Source organism: Stigmatopora nigra, chromosome 4, assembly GCF_051989575.1.
Source record: "Stigmatopora nigra isolate UIUO_SnigA chromosome 4, RoL_Snig_1.1, whole genome shotgun sequence".
Lineage (NCBI taxonomy): Eukaryota > Metazoa > Chordata > Actinopteri > Syngnathiformes > Syngnathidae > Stigmatopora > Stigmatopora nigra.
The window spans coordinates 1,415,377-1,438,160 of NC_135511.1; the positions used below are offsets into that span (position 1 = coordinate 1,415,377).

Genomic DNA, 22,784 nt, shown 5'->3' on the forward strand with positions numbered 1-22,784 from the left:
GTGATAACACATGTTACAGCCCCAGAGATGTCTGTTTCAAAGCCTGTCGTGAAGAGAAAGGTCAGTGTTGAGCACAGAGTTTCAAGAAAAGTAGGCAGTGCAATATTTCTTTGTTGAGCACAGGGGCACCCCGACGTGTCTCATTTGCACTGAAGAAGTTTGGGTGCACAAGGAATACAATTTGGAACGTCATTATACTACGAGACATGCTGAGGAGTACGACAAATACCAGGGAGATGAGAGAGCCAACCAGGTTGCCAGTCTTAAAACACGTCTTCTGAGGCAACAGAATAAATTCAAGAAAGCTACCAAAGAAAGTAATGCAGCAGTCGATAATGCCGTTTGTGAGCTGATTGCTAAAGCAGGAAAGCCATTCACAGAAGGTGAATTTATCAAAAAGAGCATATTACAGGCTGCACATATTGTCTGTCCAGAAAAGAAAAGTCACTTCAACCACATCCGCCTTTCTGCCAACGCCGTGGTAGAGCGCATTTCTGACCTGTCAAGTGACATTTATGATCAACTGTGTGAGAAAGCACAATGTTGCAGTGTATATTCAGTGGCTCTTGATGAGACCACTGACATCACGGACACTGCCCAGCTCGCAATATATGCCCGTGGTGTTGATGACAATTTTGAAGTGATGGAGGAGTTGCTCACAGTAATTCTAATGCACGGTCAGACCACCGCTAAGGAATTGCTTCACCAGCTGTGTGATGCCATTGAGAATGTCGGTTTGCCATGGAAGAGCTTTGTTGGATTAACAACTGATGGAGCCCCATCAATGATGGGGAGGATGAATGGACTGGTAGCACTTGTTCAAAAAAAAACTGGAAGAGGAAGGTGGGGAGGAGGCCATAGCTCTGCACTGCATTATTCATCAGCAGGCCCTTTGCAGCAGATGCCTGAAGTTTGACAATGTGATGTCTGTCGTTGTGAAATGCATCAACCAAATCAGATCCAGGGGCCTAAAGCACAGAAGGTTCCGTGCTTTTTAGAGGAAATTGAGTCAGAATATGGGGATGTGGTCTACTTCAATGAGGTACGTTGGCTCAGCAGGGGAAAGTGTTGAAGAGATTTTTTGAGTTGAGAGCAGATGTAAAAGACTTCATGGAGATAGACGGGGTTGCTGTTTCTGTGTATTAAGTGATCCCAAATGGCTCATGGACTTAGCTTTCCATGTTAATATCACACATGAGCTTAATGTACTGAACAAGAAGCTACAAGGGCAGGGGCAACTTGTCAGTGCTGCCGATGACAACGTGGGAGCATTCTGCACTAAACTTGAGTTATGGAAATCCCAGCTGTCTCAGACAAACCTTTGCCATTTCCCAACATGCAAGGCTCTTGTAGATGCAGGCACACCATTCTGTGGTGAAAAATATGTTGAGGCCATTTCGAAGCGGCAGGAGGAATTTGATCACAGATTTGCAGACTTCAAGACCCCTTCTCCTTTGATATGCAAGATGCCCCTCCTGAGCTTCAAATGGAATAGGTTCAGACTTACGGATGAGCATCTTCAAGCTCTATTGAGGGTCTCCACTGCTTCCTCCCTCAAGCCAAATGTGACTCAGCTATGTGAGAAGAAGCGCTGCCAGGTCTCTAGCAGCAAGAACTAGGCAAGAGATATTTCATGTTCAATGTTCCATTCAAGTTCAGAAAGTTAAAGGTTAAAGAGCTGTTAATACAGACATTTGAAATGGAATAAAAATAATTAGTTTTCTCTACTTAGCCAGCCACTGTATATCTACTGTATGCTCATTATTATTTAATTTTTTTTATTAATGATTGATTTATTTTGTATTCATCTTTAAGTTAATTTATTTAATTCATTATTTTTTGTTAAAAAATAAAGATTTTTGATAACGTTGGAATGTTTTATCAGCGCTTTCTTGTGGAAATCCTGATGTGGTCCAGTCTCACCCAGACTGCCTCTAGCGGCCCCCAGGTCAATTGAGTTTGAGACCCCTGCTTTAAAATGTATTCGAACATTATATCTGGACTAATAATTCATCTTGTGACAAGTCAATTTTCATTACGTAGAAGCTTTTGGAAGTGAAAGCTTTCTGTCGTGACGAAGAGCAAAATTTGCCCGGATCGGAAGCTTCACCCGGAATCCACCCTCAAGATGAGAACCTTTAACCTATCTCACAGGACAAAAAACACTTTGTTGAATTTGAGATGGGATCATTTTTCTTAGGATTCAAACCATCTCCTGAAACAATTTCCATTGGATAAAAAACTATAAAAATCTATGAACTTGACCATGAGAGGAAAACAAAGCCTTTTCTCTATGGGGCTCATAGTTTCTCTTAGAACTAGACAACCAGAAATGATATTGGGAACTGAATTGAGAGCAGGCAGCAGGTAGAGGAGAACTTAGAGAAGCCGTCTGCTTTAGAAAAGAGGATTTGTTACGATCGGGGATGGAGGACCCCAAAGCAGGCAAGGGGAGCATGTCCGGATATCGAATCTTTATAAGAATCGTCCAAGAGACGGGCAAAGGCAAAAAGTGAGTAGATTGGGGGGGAGTTACTTGAGGAAAGGATGTGGTCCGTGGTTGTGGGGCTGAGCGTGGTCGGGATCCTGGGAGGAAAAACAAGAGGTTTTAGATTAGTAGAGGCAGGCAAGGAGACAATGCAAGAGGGTAATTAACAGTGAACTGATTACGACAATCTAGCAGGGTGGTCATGTTCTTCTTGGCTTTAAATATTCCCCACTGGCTGATCAATCACATCTGGAAGCGTTTGTGTGATAAGGGACTGGGCCGGTGATTGGGTGGCAGGCACAACTGGCCACCAATCTGGTCCGGGACCTGACAGTACACCCTCCCCTACGCGGGTCACCTGTCCGGCGACGACGAGCCCCCGGGTGGTCCTGGTAGAAGTCCCGGATGAGGGCCGGGATGTGGCGGGCAGGAACCCAGCTGCACTCCTTAGGACTGCACCCCTCCCAGTCTACCAGATAGTGCAGGCCGCGAACCCGGCGGCGAACGTCCAGAAGCCGTTCCATAAGAAATGCCGGGCCCCCATCGGTCATGAGCGGAGGAGGCGGGGGAGGGTCGGGGAGGACAACAGGCTCTTTGTGACTGGCTTGACTTAGGAATTGTGAAGAGTGAAGTGGATGCGGAGGGCCGGTGGATGTGGAGGGGCGCTGGATGCGGAAGGGCGGTGGATGCGGAGGCGGCGGTGGATGCGGAGGGGCTGTTCGATCTCGTAGTGGCCGATGAAGTGGTGGGGGGGGGACAGCTTCCGGGACTCGGTCCTTAGGGGGAGGTCTCGGGTGGACAGCCATATCCATTGACCAACGACATAGGCTGGTGCGGGAGCACGATGTCGGTTATCCTGCCTTTGGGCACGAGTGGAAGCATGCTGAAGCGCAGCCCGAGCCTTTTACCAGATACGGCCACATCTGGTCAGGTCTCATAAGAGGGAGCGAACCTGGCGGCCAAAAGACCGGGCGATCAAACGTCCGGGCGACCAAACGCCCGAAGACCAAACGTCCGGTCACGGGAAGGAAACAAGAGGGGTTGATAGCCAAGGGAACTCTTGAAAGGGGACAGGTTGGAGGAGTAGTTAGGGTGGGAGTTGTGTGCATACTCCACGCTCCAGGTGGTTGGGTCGGCATGGGTGGTGCAGCGAATCGCTGTCTCCAACTGCTGATTGGTGCGCTCACACTGACCGTTAGTCTGTGGATGTTAACCCAAGGAGAGGCTTGCTGTGATCTTAAGGGCTGAACAGCAGACCAGATGTGAGAGGTGAATTGTGGACCCCAGTCAGTGTCGGCCGGGATTCCATGCAGGTGGCGTATGGAGGGTGGCCATCTCCTGGGCTGAAGGTAGTTTGCGGAGGGTGGAGAAGTGTGCAACTTTGGAAAACTGGTCAATGATGGTTGGTATGACAGTGCTACCTTGGGAATTAGGTAGGCATGTGAAGAAGCTGGTTGTGATGCGAGTCCAGAGACGGCTAGGAATTGGGAGTGGACAGAGTACACTGGAGCTCGGCTTGATGGAGGACTTGACGTGGCAGGCAGACACAAAGGATCGTGTATCTGCCCTTAACGTCGCTCACCAAAAGCGTTGGCGCAACACTGCCCGTGTGCGGGCAGGTCAGGTGGCAGGTGTGGGCCCATTCAAGCACCTTGGAATGCATTGGGGTGGGAACATAAAGGTCCTTCTTTGTACCTCATCTTGTCTCCGGCTCCGAATCTTGGGCACTCAGTACCTCAGCCTCCAGCCCAGTCCTCATAATAGCCACATTGCAGGAAGGGGCTAGGATATTGGGGGCTCCACCAAGTTCGGGGGATGGAAAACACGGGATAACGCACCAGGCTTCCTGTTCCTGGAACCTGGGATATAGTGTAACATGAAATTAAACCTACAAAAAACATGGTCCACCTCGCCTAAAGAGGGTTCAGCCTCCGAGCCGACTTGAGGTATTCAACTTTTTTGTGGTCTGTTGGAACCGTGAAAGGCTGACTAGCACCTTCCGCCTGTTTGCGCTGGGAGAAAACAGCGCCGACCCACACTTCCGAGCTGTCGACCTCCACCTGGAACTGCTATTTTAGGGTCTGGGTGGGCGAGAACGGGAGCAGAAGTAAAGTGGGATGTCAGATCAATGAACGCCGCTTCCGCTGCGTCTGACCTACGGAACGGTAGTTTCGTGGATGTGAGTGCTGTGAGGAGGGCGGCGACGCGCTATAGTTCCTGATAAAACGCCTATAGAAATTTGCAAACCTCTAAAAGCATTGTAGCTTTCTCCTTTTGGGCCTGGGCCACTGAGTTACGGTTTCCGCCTTTGTGGCATCCATCCGCACCTCCCCGTCGGCCACCACATACCCCAAAAAGGTGGTTTGTGGTACATGAAATTCACATTTCTAAGCCTTGATATATAGGCGGTTTTCCAGGAGGCATTGCAACACCAGGCACACGGCTGCTCATGCTCTGCAAGGCTACGTGGAAAAAAAGATAGACAAATACAAACTGATTGAACATATCTCGGAGGACGTTATGAATCAGTGACTGGAACACTGCTGGGGCGTTGCGGAGGCCAAAAGCCATCACTGGGTATTCAAAATTGCCCAGGGAAGGCCGTCTTCCATTCGTCCCCCTCCCGAATCCAGACAAGATGGTAAGCATTGCGGAGATCTTGCTTTGAAAAAATGAATCGTTCAGCGGGATAAAGGCCGATCAATGAGCGGTAACGAGTACCTGTTCTTGACCATGATCTCGTTCAGGCCTCGGTAGTCGACGCAGGGTTGCAGCGAACCGTCCTTCTTGTCGATAAAGAAAAAGCCAGCCCCAACAGGGGAGGACGATGGGCGAATTTGTCCTGCTGCTAGAGCAGGGGTGGACAAACTTTTTGACTTACGGGCCAGAATGGATACTAAAATTTGACCGAGGGTCCGGGCCAAGAGCATTTAGACACGCAATGTAATTTATCAAACCTAGGGATTGAAATGTAAGAAAAAAGAAACAACTGAAGGTGAAAATGTATTTTCAAATTTAAACTTAATTTAAATTTCAACATTAAAAACAATATTATTCAACGAAAGAAAACAGTCTTTAAATTCAGAGGGATGAACGGCATGGCATGTTAATTAAGCTACTGTACTGCTGCTGTGCGTACATGTGCAAGTTGCTATTTTTAACTCAGTAGAGAAACTCACATTTCTGTGGGAACGGTGTTGTTGTTCTCCCTTTTTGCCAGTGCATCTAAATCTGGAGTTAGTTTTGTGCTGGCAATTCTCAAAATAAATTTGAGGTGTTGGTCAGTTAACCGATATCTGTAATGGACTTTATTAAAGTTCATGACACTGAAAGTCTGCTCACGCACGTAAGTCGAGCCAAACAATGTCAGCATCTTCTGTGCTGTCCTCTGGAGGTTTGGAAACGTGGCTTCATTAGGTGAAGCGTAAAAGTCATTCAGTTTAAGAGAATGTAACTTCTATTTTTAGATGGAGTCAGACTGAAGATCGATCAGCTCCAACTGCAGTCATGTGGTGCTGTTTTGGTGTCTTGTGACAGGGGACAGGACACCAGCTGAAGTGACTTCTCATTTTTTTTTCAAAATCAGTGAAACGACGACAGAATTCTCTGTACATGTCATCCAGTGATTTGCAGTATTTATTTACGTCTCAGGCCTTCTGCATGACCATTGTGGGGAAATGAGCAAAAGATTTGTTTGAAATTTGGCTGGAGAATAAAATCAACTTGGATTTGAAGGTACTCACATTTGTGTACATGTGTGCAAGCTGATCTTTCCCCTTCAGCTTAACGTTCAGCTCATTCATATGTGACAATATGTCCACAGCAAACACAAAGTCACAAAGCCAGTCCTTATCACTCGGCACAGGTAATTGGACTGATTTCCCCATTCTCTCCAAAAACGAACGAATCTTCTCATTGAGCACCCACACTCGTTGGCACACTTTCCCCAAACTTAACCAGCGGACACGAGTGTGGTAAAGTAAGTCCTGGTGATCCGCATCGGTTTCCTCTAGGAAAGTAATGAACTAACAGTGGTTATGTCTCCTTGCTCGTTTGAAGTTAACAAGTTTTACAACTGGATCCACGACATGATTAAGCTGCAATACAGACTTACAGAGAGATTGTTGATGAATGATGCAGTGAAGAAAAATAGAATCCTGGTCAATGTTTTCTTCTTTCACTTTATCTTGGATTCTTTTCAGCAGCCCAACCTTTTTCACAGTTAAATTTGGCGATCCGTCCGCGGTGACACTGGCAAGTTTATTCCAAGGCTTCATTCCCTCAATGACCGCAGACACCTTTTCATATAAGCCCTCTCCTCACGTTTTCCTCATCAGCAATTCCATTCTCAAAAGTTTCTCCGTTATCTCAAAACTGTCCTTTATCCCTCGGATAAAAATTAGGAGCTGAGCAGTGTCTTTAATGTTGTTGCTTTCATACAGCGCTAGTGAATATAAATTAAAGGTCTACGCCTTTTTAAATAACTCGCTGACTAAATCTTCATCAATCAGTTCCACACGGTGAGTCACTGTCCTGCATGATAAACTGATTTTTGCAAACTTGACTTTGCTTTCCGGACACAAGATCTGCTGTCTCTACCATACATTCTTTCAAAAACTCCAGCAGACTTGCCTTGGTACTTGACAATTGAATCGCAGTTTGTCGGCGGAAAAAAAATCTGCTGAGTCTGTAAATTAGCTGCTAACTTCTGAGCCAAAGCCGCTCGTTCTTGAGTTGACTGCTTGATAGCGTAGTTAATATGCTTTGTCGCAAAGTGACGGCTGATATTGAACTCTTTGAAAACTGCAACCGTTTCTTGGCATATCAGAAATACAGCCGTTGATCGTACATCAGTAAAAAAATATTTTGTTGTCCACTTTTTTTAAACACTCGGCACTCAGTGTCCACTTTTCCTTTCTTTGATCCGCTCATTTTTACCGAAGGGGGAAATGGCAGCTGGAAGGTTACACTCCAACAAAGGTCTAGACTAGTGCGCCAGCTATCGGGGAAACGAGGGTACTGAAGGGGAAAGGGAAATTAATGAGGTCGTTAATTTTTACTATAAGTTGTACAACGTCGGCGGACCGGATCAAAAAGCCTAACGGGACGGATATGGTCCACAGGCCTTAGTTTGCACATGTGCTAGAGCATCGGAAATGTAATTCTCCAGTGCCTCCTGCTCAGGCCTGGAGATGTTGTAGATCCGGTGTCAGGTTTAAGACCATATACATTCAATAATTCGGATCAGAGGTAGCACACGCAGAGTCGGCTTGATGAGATTTTCAAAGACATCAGCTGAGGGAGGGGTCGGGAGGTGCCAGCGCTTGGAGATGAGTCCGTCTCCTTGCCTGACCAGTTCCAATCCCCTACCGACCTCCAACAGAGTAGCCCCTTTTATTAACAAAGGGTCATGTGACCTAGGTACAAACTTAAGGCGGGACGAAGTGACACAGAGAAATGGGCGTGTCTTAGTAAATGACTTGCCCCTAACTCATAGGTGTTATGAAGGAAACTTACCACTAGTCTCTGCAAAATTCTATCCAAGTGACTATACAGCATAAAAGTAGTAAAGAATACATTCTATACTTCACATTTCCCCCCTATAGTTACTTTGAAAGAATTTTCATGAAATACATAAATTTATATCCCTCCTATCCAGATTCTAGAATGCAAATATCATCAGCATTATTTATCAAGGGGTATGGAAAACAATAAAATCACTTGTCAAGGCAGAGGCAAAAACTTGAGGTAATTTTAGGGTTATCCGAGAAAAATCCGTCTGCGTCCCTCTTTATGAGTGGACACAGTTTTTAAGTCAAAATAAGTACAATAACCCGAAGCACTCGACATACCGAGACTCGTCACACTTTGAAAGAGTGGAAGAATCTCCATTATGATTTGCCACGCGGTTATACTGTATGTCATTGTAAGTTACCAGCATGTGCTAGATAGTATTTCGAATCATAACTTTCATACATAGAAAATACAGAACCGTAACAAAATCGCAAGTGAGGGAGTTGCAAATTTAAACACAATCGAAAACCCACGACCCGTGTTGGCCAAGGCTTTCATTTCAGCTATAGCCCGAGTCATGTATTGGTTTCATCTGGGATGAAGGTGCAGCAGTGTTCTCCCATCATGGCACACGCATCTCCATCATTGGCTCCATCCTCCTGCAACTCCATTTCCCTTAGGGCTTTTAAATCATCGGCTATACCCTGTAGGGCCAGGATCAGTTTGGTTAATCCACACTCGTGTAACAGTTCAATGTCTTTACATAACTTTACCCACTCGGATTTGGCAAAGTTGCGACAGTATGATTTTCTGGGGGAGTGGACCACTTGTAGTCACGACCGAACACCACCACCCCAGATTGAATCATGTGGTTTGAATTGCACTGATTTTGGTCCCTTATCGCTTACTGTTATGTTCGTTACCCTTAAAAGGAATGCATCTCATCTGCCTCACTGCAGATTTAAGCGCGACGTCTAGACCCAGTGAATTCAGGATGTCAGGATACCACACATCTTCTTCATAGTAGTTCTCCAGATTGTTCTTTTCATACCAATTCACTCTCCTCTGTAATAGGAGTATGTCACCATCTTGTTTTCCAACTAGAGTCTCAGTGGGCGGGGCTTTCAGACACGCCCAGGCAGTCACTGACAGTACAGTCACTGTGATGTGAGTGGCAACAGCTTTCACTGTGGCCTATATGTAGAGGTGCAAAGTCTATGGAAGCTCAAGGTTAAGTGAGGGGTGCTCGTGGCAGGTGAGTAGACTGATGAGTTTTTTACGGACAAGGGTTTTGATACCGTCCAACTTCCAGTCTACTCAGAGTCACCTGTGTCTCGAACTACCTTGACCTGGCATTGGTGAAAGCACTGACATTTCAGCCATCTTTGCGGCAGTGGAAGTTGGTGAGTTGGGCCACGAATGGGTCTTCCCATCATGGAGAGAACCAGGACTTCCTTTTTATGACTAGGATCAGCATCCAGTCACCTGGCTTCATCACCTCCTGCAAAGTAGACAAAAGGGAATCACGGCAGCTTGCCTGTTCTTTGGACAAGTTTCTCCAAACATGTTACCATCCATTCTGTGATTAGGTCTGCCTTGCCCTTAGCCTTTTGTCATGTTTCACCTTCCATAAAGGATGTTGAAATGGTCTTCCATGAACGTTTGTTTGCTCTACCAGTCCCACACTCTTTTGGACGTTGTCCTCGTTTGGGCCTGAGGTTACCTTGCACACCATGACTGCAACAAATCAAACACCAAAAAATTAAAAGTAGGTATTTAGACCTCTGGGACATGGAACACACACTGTACCATGTCCGTCATCCCCCCTGTTGAGACATGGTTCAATCCATGGCTCAATTTTGGAATAATTTTTGGGAGGCACGCTAGGCCTTTAGCTGTGTACAGGTCTTCTGCAGACTGTTCTGTGTTCTTTCTGTATAGATGCATCTCTACCTTATGTGATGCAATGTTTTGCCTATCAATTAATACTGTTTTTGACTCAGTTTTTGTTGTTGTGAATACTGTGCAGTAAGTGTTTGCGCTGCTGCTTTAGCTGCTGTCGTCTTTAGCGCGTGCTCAACACCTGCATACGGCCACTTGGTCGGGCTTAATTCTCTAATGGACAAAAATCACAACAATCTTACTTATTCCATCACTTTGCTTGTGAAAATCTGAATGCTTTATCAGTCAAAAGTAGATATACTAGCTGTTATTCTATTTTGATCACTGCTTCCATGTTTACATCAAAAACTATATTTGATTTTTCCTTTCCTGCAATTACACAAATTAACTAATCATGCTAAAAATAGGAAAAATACAAAGAGCAAACCAGGCTGCCTTCTCCTCAGGAAAACAGCTTTCCCGCTCTCTGCAACAGTTACATTCACATCAATTAATATCCAGAAACAAATGTAAACATTTATAATTCTAAAAAGAATTTAACCTACTAAAATGTAACCACCCCTTGTTTATCAGGGTTAATATTTTCTAGCATAATTTTCCTTTAGGGCAATTAAAATTCATTCCCAATTCAATTAACAATGTGTATCGCGTTGCATATTAAACTCAGTTGTTTGAAATTCAAAATATCCCAAACTAGTAGTCTTTTTATCAAATGTAATATTCCATTGTCTTTGGAGTTTGCCAATCATCTCCTTTAAAACTTTCTTAATCATCATTTTCCAATAATCTGGCATAAAATCAAAATTTAGTTACATATCTATCCATTGTAGTTTCTCTTTTCTCTCTAATTGTTTACTTTAAAAATCTGTAAGAAGGTTTGTTCTCAATTGAAACGCTTTCACTTTTTATGGAGACAATAAAACCAATATAAAAAGTTCCTTATGGTTTATGGCATTGCTCCTCGAGCAATAATCTTTCCAATCAATATTGGATGCTTCCCATTACGTCTGATCGCGTCAATAAGCTTATCTTACCTGTCTCCTCAAACGTTTCAACTGAGAGAACCTCCTTACAGTGCAAAGATGGATCTGCATCCTCCTTTCAGCTATTTTCATGTCTGCTGTTTGGTCAGCAAGAGTTGTATGGACGTTCTCATTTTGGGTTGCTCGTGCGTCTTCTCCATGTTTCCTGTTGAAAAACACAGTCTTCTTCTGCTAACTCAAAATTAGTGTGTTTCTTTAAAGTTTTTCTTTTATACAGATAGCCAGATTAGAGTCATCCTTCAGCTCCAATCGTGTAGTGAATAATGGCGTTTGGTATGGTAACGAAATATGGAACATTTTGTCAATTCAGTCAATTAATCTGTTAACACAATTTGGATGCCATTATCCCTATAAATCAATGGTACTTTGGAATTTCATATGATGCACTGTTTTTGTTTTTCTCAGTGCTTCAAAATTTCGCATTGCAGATTTGTTCCTCCAATCCAATGCATTATCATCAAAAAATTTCTTTGGACTAAACAATTTTCCTTGATTTTTCATCGCCATCCAAAAAGGCTTATTGGCGATTTCAGAAATTGATTTCAAATTTCCAATCCTTCGCTGCCATCCTTGAAAAGGGCTTATTGGCAGTTTCAGAAATTGATTCCAATTTGCTAAATCCTTTTCCACCTTGATATCTAAGGGATCAATTATATCTTGGTGGTTGGCCAATCAAAAACACAAAAAGACAAAAAGACAAACAACCATTCACGCTCACACTCATTCATACTCAGACATCAGTGGTCAGCAATTTTTTTTCTCTAGTGGAGAGGTTGGCAGCTAACCACCTTTTGCTGTCCTATCAGCAGTAATCGTTCTCAAAAGAACTAGGTTAACGGCATTTGGTTGCCATCAATTGTTTGATGTCTATGCAATCCGTTATATTCTAACAGTCATTAATATGACTTGCGCTAAAGCATATCTCATCTGTTGATGGGCGAGCGAGACACATCATTCCGTGCACTGAATGATCTATGATGCTCACATAATCCCAGAGAAATCATGCCTTTCCTAAATTAATTATTTTATCTAAACTTTTATCTAAATTTTACCTAATAATTTGGATCAATGCCATTTCTGCATTGTTTTCTTCTCGTTTGATATCATTAACAATTTGGATGAATGCCATTTCTGTCTCCTCTGCCTGTAAATCCTTATCTCTCTCTGCTCTTACTGGTGCGAGGTATGTAACTTGAGACGTCTCTTGTCTGGCATTCCAAGAGCACCCCCCCCCCCCCCCCCCGTGCCTGGTACGAGAGGGGGGATAGGAGGGGGCCACCGTCATTTAGCAGGCCTGGCATCCATCAAAACTGTCATGCTGGCGAGTTTTGGGATGGGTTAGGGAAAAAGGCTTTTTTCACCCCATTTGGCCGCCATTTTTCCTTTGTCCTCGGCTCAGCCATTTTTTCTTCACGTGTGCTTTGCCCTTTTGACCCCCCCCCCCCGCCCTTATCTTGTTCTCTCTCGGGATGTCCCGTCCCAATCCGCCATCTCTTAAATACATATTTTATGCTTAATTGGGCCTGAACGATCTAAACTTGAATATATTGAAGTTCTCTACATATCTTCTCCTTTTTTTCTCTTTCAATAGCCTTCTCAACTTGTAATTTACGCTTTATGGCCCGTAATGGCTCCTCCCACATTCTCCCATCCCACTCTTTGTCTTTATTCTTCCTCCATTCTTTCATATATGTGCAATTATCAGGAAAATGCTTCAGCACAAACTTCATGTCGGTTGAGAGTTCTTTGCTGTTTGTTAAACCCATTTTTGCAACTTTTCTTTTGTTTGAAGATTTTTGCTTATTCAAAAATTATATTTATATATTCCATTATTCTTATAATGTATTTATTAGTTTTTATTTAGTGTTTACTCACCTTCTCTAGGGACGTCCCGTTTAATTTACTATCTTATTTACCCGCCTAGATAGTCGTTTATACTCTTATTTTGCGCGGCAAACGACGTGATTTACGAGCGTGTCACAAGTGCTCTGGTTTAAATTTCTCCTTATGAAGATTACTTGCAAGTTTTAAATTTATTATTCTATATATATTTTCTTTATTTTAAGCTCTTTCATTCTCTTGGCACAGTATAATATTTTTTCTAATATTTTTTCTATATCTTTAACGCAATCCTTGGAGTCCCTGGCGGAGGGTTGCGACCACCTCCTCTCTGTCTGGTGATTCACTCAGTTAGAACTCTTCCAGAAATCTCGAGATCCTTACCTTGATCTCCCGTTTAATTTACCTAACCTCTCAAATCCCGAGAACGTTTCCCCTAACTTACGGGGAGCGGTAAAGAAACATTTTTCTCCGACACACGGAGCATCTTTCTTCTCTAGAAAGACGGGGTCTCAACACTGGATTGGATTCTACAAATTAATTTTAAAAGTGCCTTACCGCTTAGATGTGCTCTGCGTCCGGTGGGATGAATTTGCTTCCTTCTTCTGGATCGCGGAAAATCGATCACCCTTCTCCTCAATGGGGAGACAGCTGACGTCAGATTTTTGGATTAATTTCTCGCGATCCAAAATCAGGAGGCCAAACCTCCCGGATTTCGGCACCAGAATGTTGGGGCTACTGGCCAACACTTAAATAAACTCGAACACAGGAACACACACTGAGGCAGATGGAATGAAAGTTGAAGGCCGCCTCTACAGAGGCGGGGGAGTGGACCATCCTGAGGCCCGAGAGTGTGACTACTCTCCAAGCTCCTCTAAGCTATCTCCCCCCGAAAAGCTGCTTCAACGGTGGTTTTATTAGAGATAAGACAAGTCATAAAAATGGGAGGCGTTAATACAAATGAAGGAGGTGGAGTGCAAAAGGTGTAGTGCACATTTTAACCAATAGGTGTAAGTTAAATTCTATTCTAGTAACTTTTAATACATCATAGTGAAAAGGGTGCAAGACTAAATATAATACAAATATATTTCACATATATATATATATATATATATATATATATATATATATATATATATATATATATATATATATATATATATATATATATATATATATATATATATATATATATATATATATATATATATATATATATATATATATATATATATATATATATATATATATATATATATATATATATATATATATATATATATATATATATATATATATATATATATATATATATATATATATATATATATATATATATATATATATATATATATATATATATATATATATATATATATATATATATATATATATATATATATATATATATATATATATATATATATATATATATATATATATATATATATATATATATATATATATATATATATATATATATATATATATATATATATATATATATATATATATATATATATATATATATATATATATATATATATATATATATATATATATATATATATATATATATATATATATATATATATATATATATATATATATATATATATATATATATATATATATATATATATATATATATATATATATATATATATATATATATATATATATATATATATATATATATATATATATATATAGATATAGATATAGATATAGATATAGATATAGATATAGATATAGATATAGATATAGATATAGATATAGATATAGATATAGATATAGATATAGATATAGATATAGATATAGATATAGATATAGATATAGATATAGATATAGATATAGATATAGATATAGATATAGATATAGATATAGATATAGATATAGATATAGATATAGATATAGATATAGATATAGATATAGATATAGATATAGATATAGATATAGATATAGATATAGATATAGATATAGATATAGATATAGATATAGATATAGATATAGATATAGATATAGATATAGATATAGATATAGATATAGATATAGATATAGATATAGATATAGATATAGATATAGATATAGATATAGATATAGATATAGATATAGATATAGATATAGATATAGATATAGATATAGATATAGATATAGATATAGATATAGATATAGATATAGATATAGATATAGATATAGATATAGATATAGATATAGATATAGATATAGATATAGATATAGATATAGATATAGATATAGATATAGATATAGATATAGATATAGATATAGATATAGATATAGATATAGATATAGATATAGATATAGATATAGATATAGATATAGATATAGATATAGATATAGATATAGATATAGATATAGATATAGATATAGATATAGATATAGATATAGATATAGATATAGATATAGATATAGATATAGATATATATATATATATATAGATATATATATATAGATATATATATATATATATATATATATATATATATATATATATATATATATATATATATATATATATATATATATATATATATATATAGCAGTTTATTCTGTATTACTATTATACATATTATACATATATGTGTAGTAATTCATTTCTTTGTTAAATCATTAAAAGTCTTTCTATTGTTCAGCTCGAGGTCATAAACTGCCGCCTAGTCAACTCTCACATGGACTTATCCAAGGCAAAGAGACGCCGAGGTCTAACAACAGATACGGATATCTGCCACTTCCATAACACTCGGGACACTTCGGGCTTCTTTATGTAATTGTTATATGATTGTTAGGTCAAATGAAGGCGTGATTGTTTATCCCAAATGCCTTAAAGCCGTACGCAAAATACTGTTCGAGAGGATACTTTTGAAGATCTCCTCCCTTAAGGTTTCTTATCTGTGATCCAATCTATTTAATTAAATGTCAATAATTGAATAAGATGTCTGCCTGCAGTTATTGATAATTACACAGGGTAATTATTAATGAACATATCATTTGGTCCTTCGGTGCCATGGAGGTCAACATACCGGAGCGAGAACCCAGGCGCTACTGTTCGACATCTGGTAAGTGACCGTGCGCACGGCGTCTTCAAAACCCTTGGTGGGCCGGATTTTTCGACGGGGGCGCCTGGATTCTCGACGGTTGAAGACTTATCCTGCTTGAGGGAGACATCTGGTGCGATCTCGGGTAAGCCCACATTAATGTCTGCATGTTGTGACATAGTTTCCAAATGCGTTAAAGCAGTGCTTCTCAATTATTTTATGTTAGGCCCCTCCTAGCAAGAAGAAAACTATTCGCGCCCCCCCACCGTGACTATAAATAAAATCATTTTATAAAATTGTTAAAAGAACAACATTTTAGCCTTACTAACATTAAAGAAAAGGAAGAAAAAAAAGAAAGAAATATAGTCAAACTTACAAAGAATAACTTTATTAAATCTTGTTTTAAGTCTACCTCCAGGTATCGCACCACGCCCCCCCAGGGTTACACGCGCCCCTCCAGGTATCGCACCACGCCCCCCCCAGGGGGGCGCGCCCCACTATTTGAGAAGCACTGCGTTAAAGGGACATTGAATGTGAAGGTCCATTCTGGGTAATGTGACTCGCGTCCTGGGTGACGGCGATAAAATCCCTGTGTTTATACTAGTCAATGGCAGGTACATTTTTGGGGCACTTTGCTGGAAAGTGTCCTGTGTCTCAAGGGTAGGCACGAATATATTGTAAACGTTGTATGGTGTTTGTGTGGTTTCTGCAGTATAATTAAGATAAGCCTAGGAAATACAATCGAAGGGGTAAAAACAAAAATGTTAACTGTGTGAGGCACACAAACTCACTCCAAAAAGTAAAATATGGGAAACACGTGTTGTAACGCGTGGTTTGGATGACGATCAAAAAATACGTCTAACTTGTAAGGATTGGAAAAGACAAAGCGCTTTAAAATATTAGACAGCTATATTTTGGGAAAATAGGGGGGGCTCCCTCGGATGACGGGGAAAATATTTACCGAGATAGGTGACGGGAGTGGAGGAAGTTTAACAAAAATAGAGGGAGAAGAGATGGTGTAAAGTTCGACAAAAAATCAGAGATAAGTTTTTAAAAAATGGGGGTGTTACGGCTGGCAGCCTGGACACACACTATGTAGGAGGTGTGTGCTTATCTGCAGCTCTGGCTCCACCCCTGTGACAGAGCCCTGCCCAGGCCAACACGGCTGTAATTAATTCCCCAATCATCCCTCCTGCCCTTATTTAAAGCCTTTTCAGTTGTCAGTTCGCCCCTTGCCCTTGCCCTGGCCTTTGCCCTTGTCCTTGATGCCTTGCTGAGTTGCAGGCTTGTGAGTATGTTACTCCCTGTTATATTTTGTATGTGATGTTAATGATTTTGGGTTGCATAGGGGGACTTGAGATAAGTTTAGACACCTTTGGGTATACATATAGTTTGTGCATTTAGACACAGTTATTCCCCTGTCTAGATTATATTACATCAGTTTAACAGTGGCATCCTTCGGTTTTATTTCCTGTATTTTGTGGGTGTTCATTTGAACACCTGTCTGGGAGGGGGTTTTACCGTGTTTATTTGAGGGTGCCACTTTAATATCTCGTGCTTCCCCTATGTTATCCCGTAGTCTGTTTTATTGACTTTATTGTAAATAAAAATAACTGAAGGCTACTTGCAATGTGTGTCCGAACTCATCTTTGACAGAACCTGTCTGCTGTGATAGTTGCGACTCCCTGGTATATCATACCCCAGGGGGAGTCGTAACAAGTGGGGGCTCGTGCGGGAGATCATTAAGATCTGCTATCACAGCAGCAGCTTGGTCATTGGTGGTACGGACTGCATGTGCAGTAGGCCGGTGAAGGCTGGGCAAGCAGAGTTGAGGTAGGCACAGTTAATAGCTATCATTCAGTCTAGTGTAGTGCTGTAATTAGCAGGATGGACTTTGATGCGGAAGAGTTCCTTTTTTTAACTTGGCACTGTAGATCAGGTTGACCAATGTAAGAGGAGAGATCTGTTAGGTCTTGCCGCTCATCTAGGGTTCACTCTGTCCAGGACTACCAGGCTAGCTGAATTGAAGCAGGAGGTTATCCATATATTAATAGCAGCGCAGTACTTAGAAGCCACAGGAGGAGCATCTGCGGGTGTTTCCTCTCAGTCTCTGGCCGATTCTGAGGAATCAGGCAGGATGGAGAAAGATGAGGTAGGCAGGGATGGTGTCACCTTGAATGTAAAGGCTCTAGTTATAAATCCCAGGGCTTGTTTAAAAGGAAAACCAGAGGGATATGGTGCTGTATCTATTGGGGAAAATGCCCCCATTGCTCTAAAGATATTACGTATGCAATATGAGGCTAGGGATAGGGAGTATGCTCATCAGCTGGCCCTCAAGAAAATGGAGATTGAACTAAAAAGGCTGGACATTGAACTCTCAAAGAGTTTTAAAATGGTAGAAAGTAGGGGGTTTAAAGTTAGTGAAAGCCTTCCGCTTGTACCGCCTTTCCGTGAGACGGACGTCGAGGCGTGGTTTAGTGCGTTTGAACGGATAGCACTGTCTCATAAATGGCCAGAAGAAGGCTGGGCTCTAGTCTTACAAAGGAAACTGTCAGGGAAAGGCCTCGAAGCTTTGAGTACACTGTCGATAGAAGACGGGTTGGTATATGATAAGGTAAAAGCAGCAGTGTTGCGCGTTTACGAACTGGTGCCTGAGGCGTACCGCCAAAAGTTCAGAAATCACAAATTAAAGCCTGGGCAGGCATGGCTGAGTTTGGCCATGAGAAAGAAAAAGCTTTGGAGCTTGAGCGTGTAGAGAAAGCACGTGTAGCTCAAGAATGGCTTGCAAAAGAAAAAGCTTTGGAGTTTGCACGTCTAGAGAAAGCACGTCTTGAGCAAGAACGGCTTGAGAAAGAAAGAGTTTTGGAATTTAAGAGGCAAGAGAGAGAAAAAGCTTTGGAGCTTGCACGTCTAGAGAAAGCATGTCTAGAGAAAGCATGTCTAGAGAAAGCATGTCTAGAGAAAGCATGTCTAGAGAAAGCATGTCTTGAGAAAGCATGTCTAGAGAAAGCACGTCTAGAGAAAGCACGTCTTGAGCAAGAACGGCTTGAGAAAGAAAGAGTTTTGGAATTTAAGAGGCAAGAGAAAGAAAAAGCCTTGGAGCAAGATCGACTAGAAAGAGAAAAGGCCTTAGAGCAAGATCGACTAGAAAGAGAAAAGGCCTTGGAAGCAGAGCGAAAAGAAAAAGAACTGATTGAAAGAGAAAATATTTTGGAGCAGGACAATTTAGAAAGGGAAAAATTGGAGCAAGAGTGGCTTGAAAAGGAAAACGCATTCGAAGAAGAAAGAAATAAAATAGCACAATGCATGAAGAAAATGCCCGCCGCGGAGATCAGCCTGCAGAAAGCACCCCAAGTTTCGGTGCCGAGGCCACGCAAAGTACTCCTGTCGCCCCAGGGGCCGCCAGTCGCACCCGTGCCGAAGCCACTAACCAGGCTTCCGGTGCCGGCCGGCCTTCCAGGCACAGTTCTTTCTATCTAGCACTGTTCTGCCAAGCACCGTTCTGGCCAGCGACTGCCCGCCCAGAAGTGGTAGCAATGCTCCGGCGCCCCTGGATGATGGTGCCGGCGACTGCAAGAGCGGCAAAGCTCTGGCACCCCTGGACGAGGGAGTTGGCGACCCTCCAAGCAACCAGGGTAAGGTGCCTGACCGTTCTAAAATTCTAGTGTCTCCTAAAGGAAGGGGGCTTGGCCAAGACTTAAAGGACCAGCGCGGATGCCCGCCAGATCGGCCACGGCTCATCAGCCGGCACGGACGCCCGCCAGACCGGCTACGCCTTGTCACCGGCTGGCGCGGACGCCCACCGGACCGACCACTTCCTCGTCTCGTTTCTGGCTGGCATGGACGCCCGCCAGATCGGCCACGGCTCATCACCGGCCGGCGCGGACGCCCGCCAGACCGGCCACGCCTTGTCATCGGCTGGCGCGGACGCCCACCGGACCGACCACTTCCTCGTCTCGTTTCTGGCTGGCATTGACGCCCGCCAGATCGGCCACGGCTCATCACCGGCCGGCGCGGACGCCCGCCAGACCGGCCACGCCTTGTCATCGGCTGGTGTGGACGCCCGCCGGACCGACCACTTCCTTGTCTCGTGACTGGCCGCCGCAAAAGGGGGCGCAGTAAAGCACGCTGGCGCAGAAGAGGATATCGGTGCAAAAATGGAAGCCGGCGCAGAAGAAATTATGTATAATGCCCTATTTCAAGTTTAGGAGAGTTAACTGGAGTGTATTGATTGATTGAGGCAGGTTGGTGGTTCGATTTCGTCAACAGGTTGACTCTTGAGGGGGGAGGTGTTACGGCTGGCAGCCTGGACACACACTATGTAGGAGGTGTGTGCTTTCCTTTCTTTACCGGTATCTGCCACTGTGGCTCCACCCCTGTGACAGAGCCCTGCCCAGGCCAACACGGCTGTAATTAATTCCCCAATCATCCCTCCTGCCCTTATTTAAAGCCTTTTCAGTTGTCAGTTCACCCCTTTTGCCTTTGCCCTTGCCCTTGCCCTTGCCTTTGCCCTTACCATTGATGCCTTGCTGAGTTGCAGGCTTGTGAGTATGTTACTCCCTGTTATATTTTGTATGTGTTGTTAATGATTTTTGGGTTGCATAGGGGGACTTGAGATAAGTTTAGACACCTTTGGGTATACATATAGTTTGTGCATTTAGACACAGTTATTCCCCTGTCTAGATTATATTACATCAGTTTAACAGTGGCATCCTTCGGTCTTATTTCCTGTATTTTGTGGGTGTTCATTTGAACACCTGTCTGGGAGGGGGTTTTACCGTGTTTATTTGAGGGTGCCACTTTAATATCTCGTGCTTCCCCTATGTTATCCCGTAGTCTGTTTTATTGACATTATTGTAAATAAAAATAACTGAAGGCTACTTGCAATGTGTGTCCGAACTCATCTTTGACAGAACCTGTCTGCTGTGATAGTTGCGACTCCCTGGTATATCATACCCCAGGGGGAGTCGTAACAGGGGGTATATATATTACATGATTACCGAGACTAGAGGGTCTCTGAAAACAAGGAATGTTGGCTTAGAATGATTTGGAATGTGGAATTTGGATATGAGAATGTTGAGCTAGAAAATTAATGGAGACACTGGTATTTGATTTGGTTAATCCAGGTATGACGTTTTGTGATTACAATTAAATTGGGTTTTTTTGTGATGCTGGGGCTAGTATAACAACAATTAGAATGGTTATTTCCAAGTGCTGGTGGTGCTTTGTTAATATAACCTATATGTACTGTCAATTCACAGCAATGTAATGGCTTATTGCAGCTTGGCCTGGTTTTGATCCCGTCCGCTGGGTTTTTGCTATATTGTTGTGCTTGCAGCATACATATTCTGAATATAGGGTCTTGGAAAAATATTGTGATGTAGTTGGATAACGGAAGAGGGGTTAATTTGACTGTTTAATGGTTGTCTCCTCTAAAAAGCGTTTTATTTGGGCACAGGAAAAAAGAGGCGACGTTTCAAGTGTTGACTCGCTGGTTTGGAAACAGAAGATAACAATGCTGCTTTCGCAGCAAGAGTGGAGGTCATAGTGAACGGCTTATGGCGTTTTCTGTTTGGACTTTTCAGAAGTCATTTGAGAAGTTATGCGAATGCTTTCGCATTCATTTTTGGGGTTTTTAAACAGAAATGTATATTAAGGTGATAGAAAATCTGTTTAGTAAAAGGTTAATTTGGTAAAAAGCTTTGGATTTGGGAATAGCGCAAAATAGTCATCTTTGAACAAATGTGGATTTCAGAGGGCTCTTAGTTAAAGGAAACTAGCGTTTGGAGGATAAAATAATATTCATACTATTTCTGAATAGTTTGATTGTTCAAAATACTTTAATCCAGGAGGTTGGCTGGTTAAAGAAAAAACAAGAATGAAAAAATTAACAATATTATAGTATATTGGTGACAATTTGAGGTTTTTTAAAACATTAAAAATTGTAATTAGGAAATGCCTAACAAAAGGTTGATTTCTCTAATTTAATTGTTGTAGATTTTTGTTTTGGTAACAGGGAACTATGGGAAATGACTTGTCTTAAGTAAACGTCATATGAGGTGATTTACAAGGTATATCTTAGGTATTGAGTTATTATTGAGTTATTTGGCTGTTAACAACATCAGACGGGAAATTAACAATGCAATAGGGGCATGAGAAAATTCATGGCATTCATCCAAATAATTAGGTGAATTGTAAATAAAATAATTGGTTTGGGATGAACATATTTTCCCTAAGACTGGAGTAACATGGAATGTTTTTCAAAGTGCACTTGAAAGAACATTGTCTGTTGTCCTGGTGGGAGGAAATATGCTTTGGCACAGGTCATATTGATGACTTTAAGGATATTACGGATTGGATAAACATTGGTCAATTGATACAACCAAATAACCTTGCTTTCTATTGCTTTAAGGGCATGCAAATTTAAGAGAACTTTAGCTTGAAATTCATAGCATTGCAATGTTGGGGTTAATACGCCTGAATGTTACAGTGATACCGAGTGGCAATAACAAGCTTAGATAAGGGGGGAAAGGAGAAATTCTCCAAATTCCAAAATCTGGCTTAGAAACAGGTTATGTTCGTCGCTTTGGGTTTTGACAGGATATGTCGGTGCATGAATTCTGGGATATTTTGGGAATTGGGGACCCCATATCTAAAACAAATTCGAGACAAATGTGTAAATAGGCTCTATTTGGCGCTGGATGCCCAAATTCTATTGGGGCCTTTCATGTTTTGAAACAAGTGACGCTTTAGGTAGATGGATTGTCTATGAACAAAATGGGATGGGCAAAATTTGCCGTGTTATTTTGGTTCATAGAATTTGGACTCAAGGCGACGTGATAAAGGCCATAGGCGTCATGTTGCATAAAATAGGCGTGGAGGAATTTTCTTACAAATGGGGGAGATTATCTTATCACCTGGATGGAGTGGAAACAAATTTGG

The 22,784-nt window shown here is 41.7% G+C and overlaps 1 protein-coding gene and 1 pseudogene across 1 annotated transcript in view; one reads left to right on the forward strand and one right to left on the reverse strand.

Annotated features, from left to right (window-relative positions):
- The window catches only part of LOC144195896 (protein Spindly-B-like), a 61,457-nt gene extending 55,227 nt beyond the window's left edge, over window positions 1-6,230 (forward strand). Inside the window, 1 exon segment of the mRNA XM_077715766.1 lies at window positions 5,956-6,230. Within this exon segment, the coding sequence (XP_077571892.1) occupies window positions 5,956-5,970 (15 nt within the window). The 3' untranslated portion in view covers window positions 5,971-6,230.
- LOC144195897 (general transcription factor II-I repeat domain-containing protein 2A-like) overlaps window positions 1-11,633 on the reverse strand; it is a 24,212-nt pseudogene extending 12,579 nt beyond the window's left edge.
- Window positions 11,634-22,784: the final 11,151 nt, after the last annotated feature.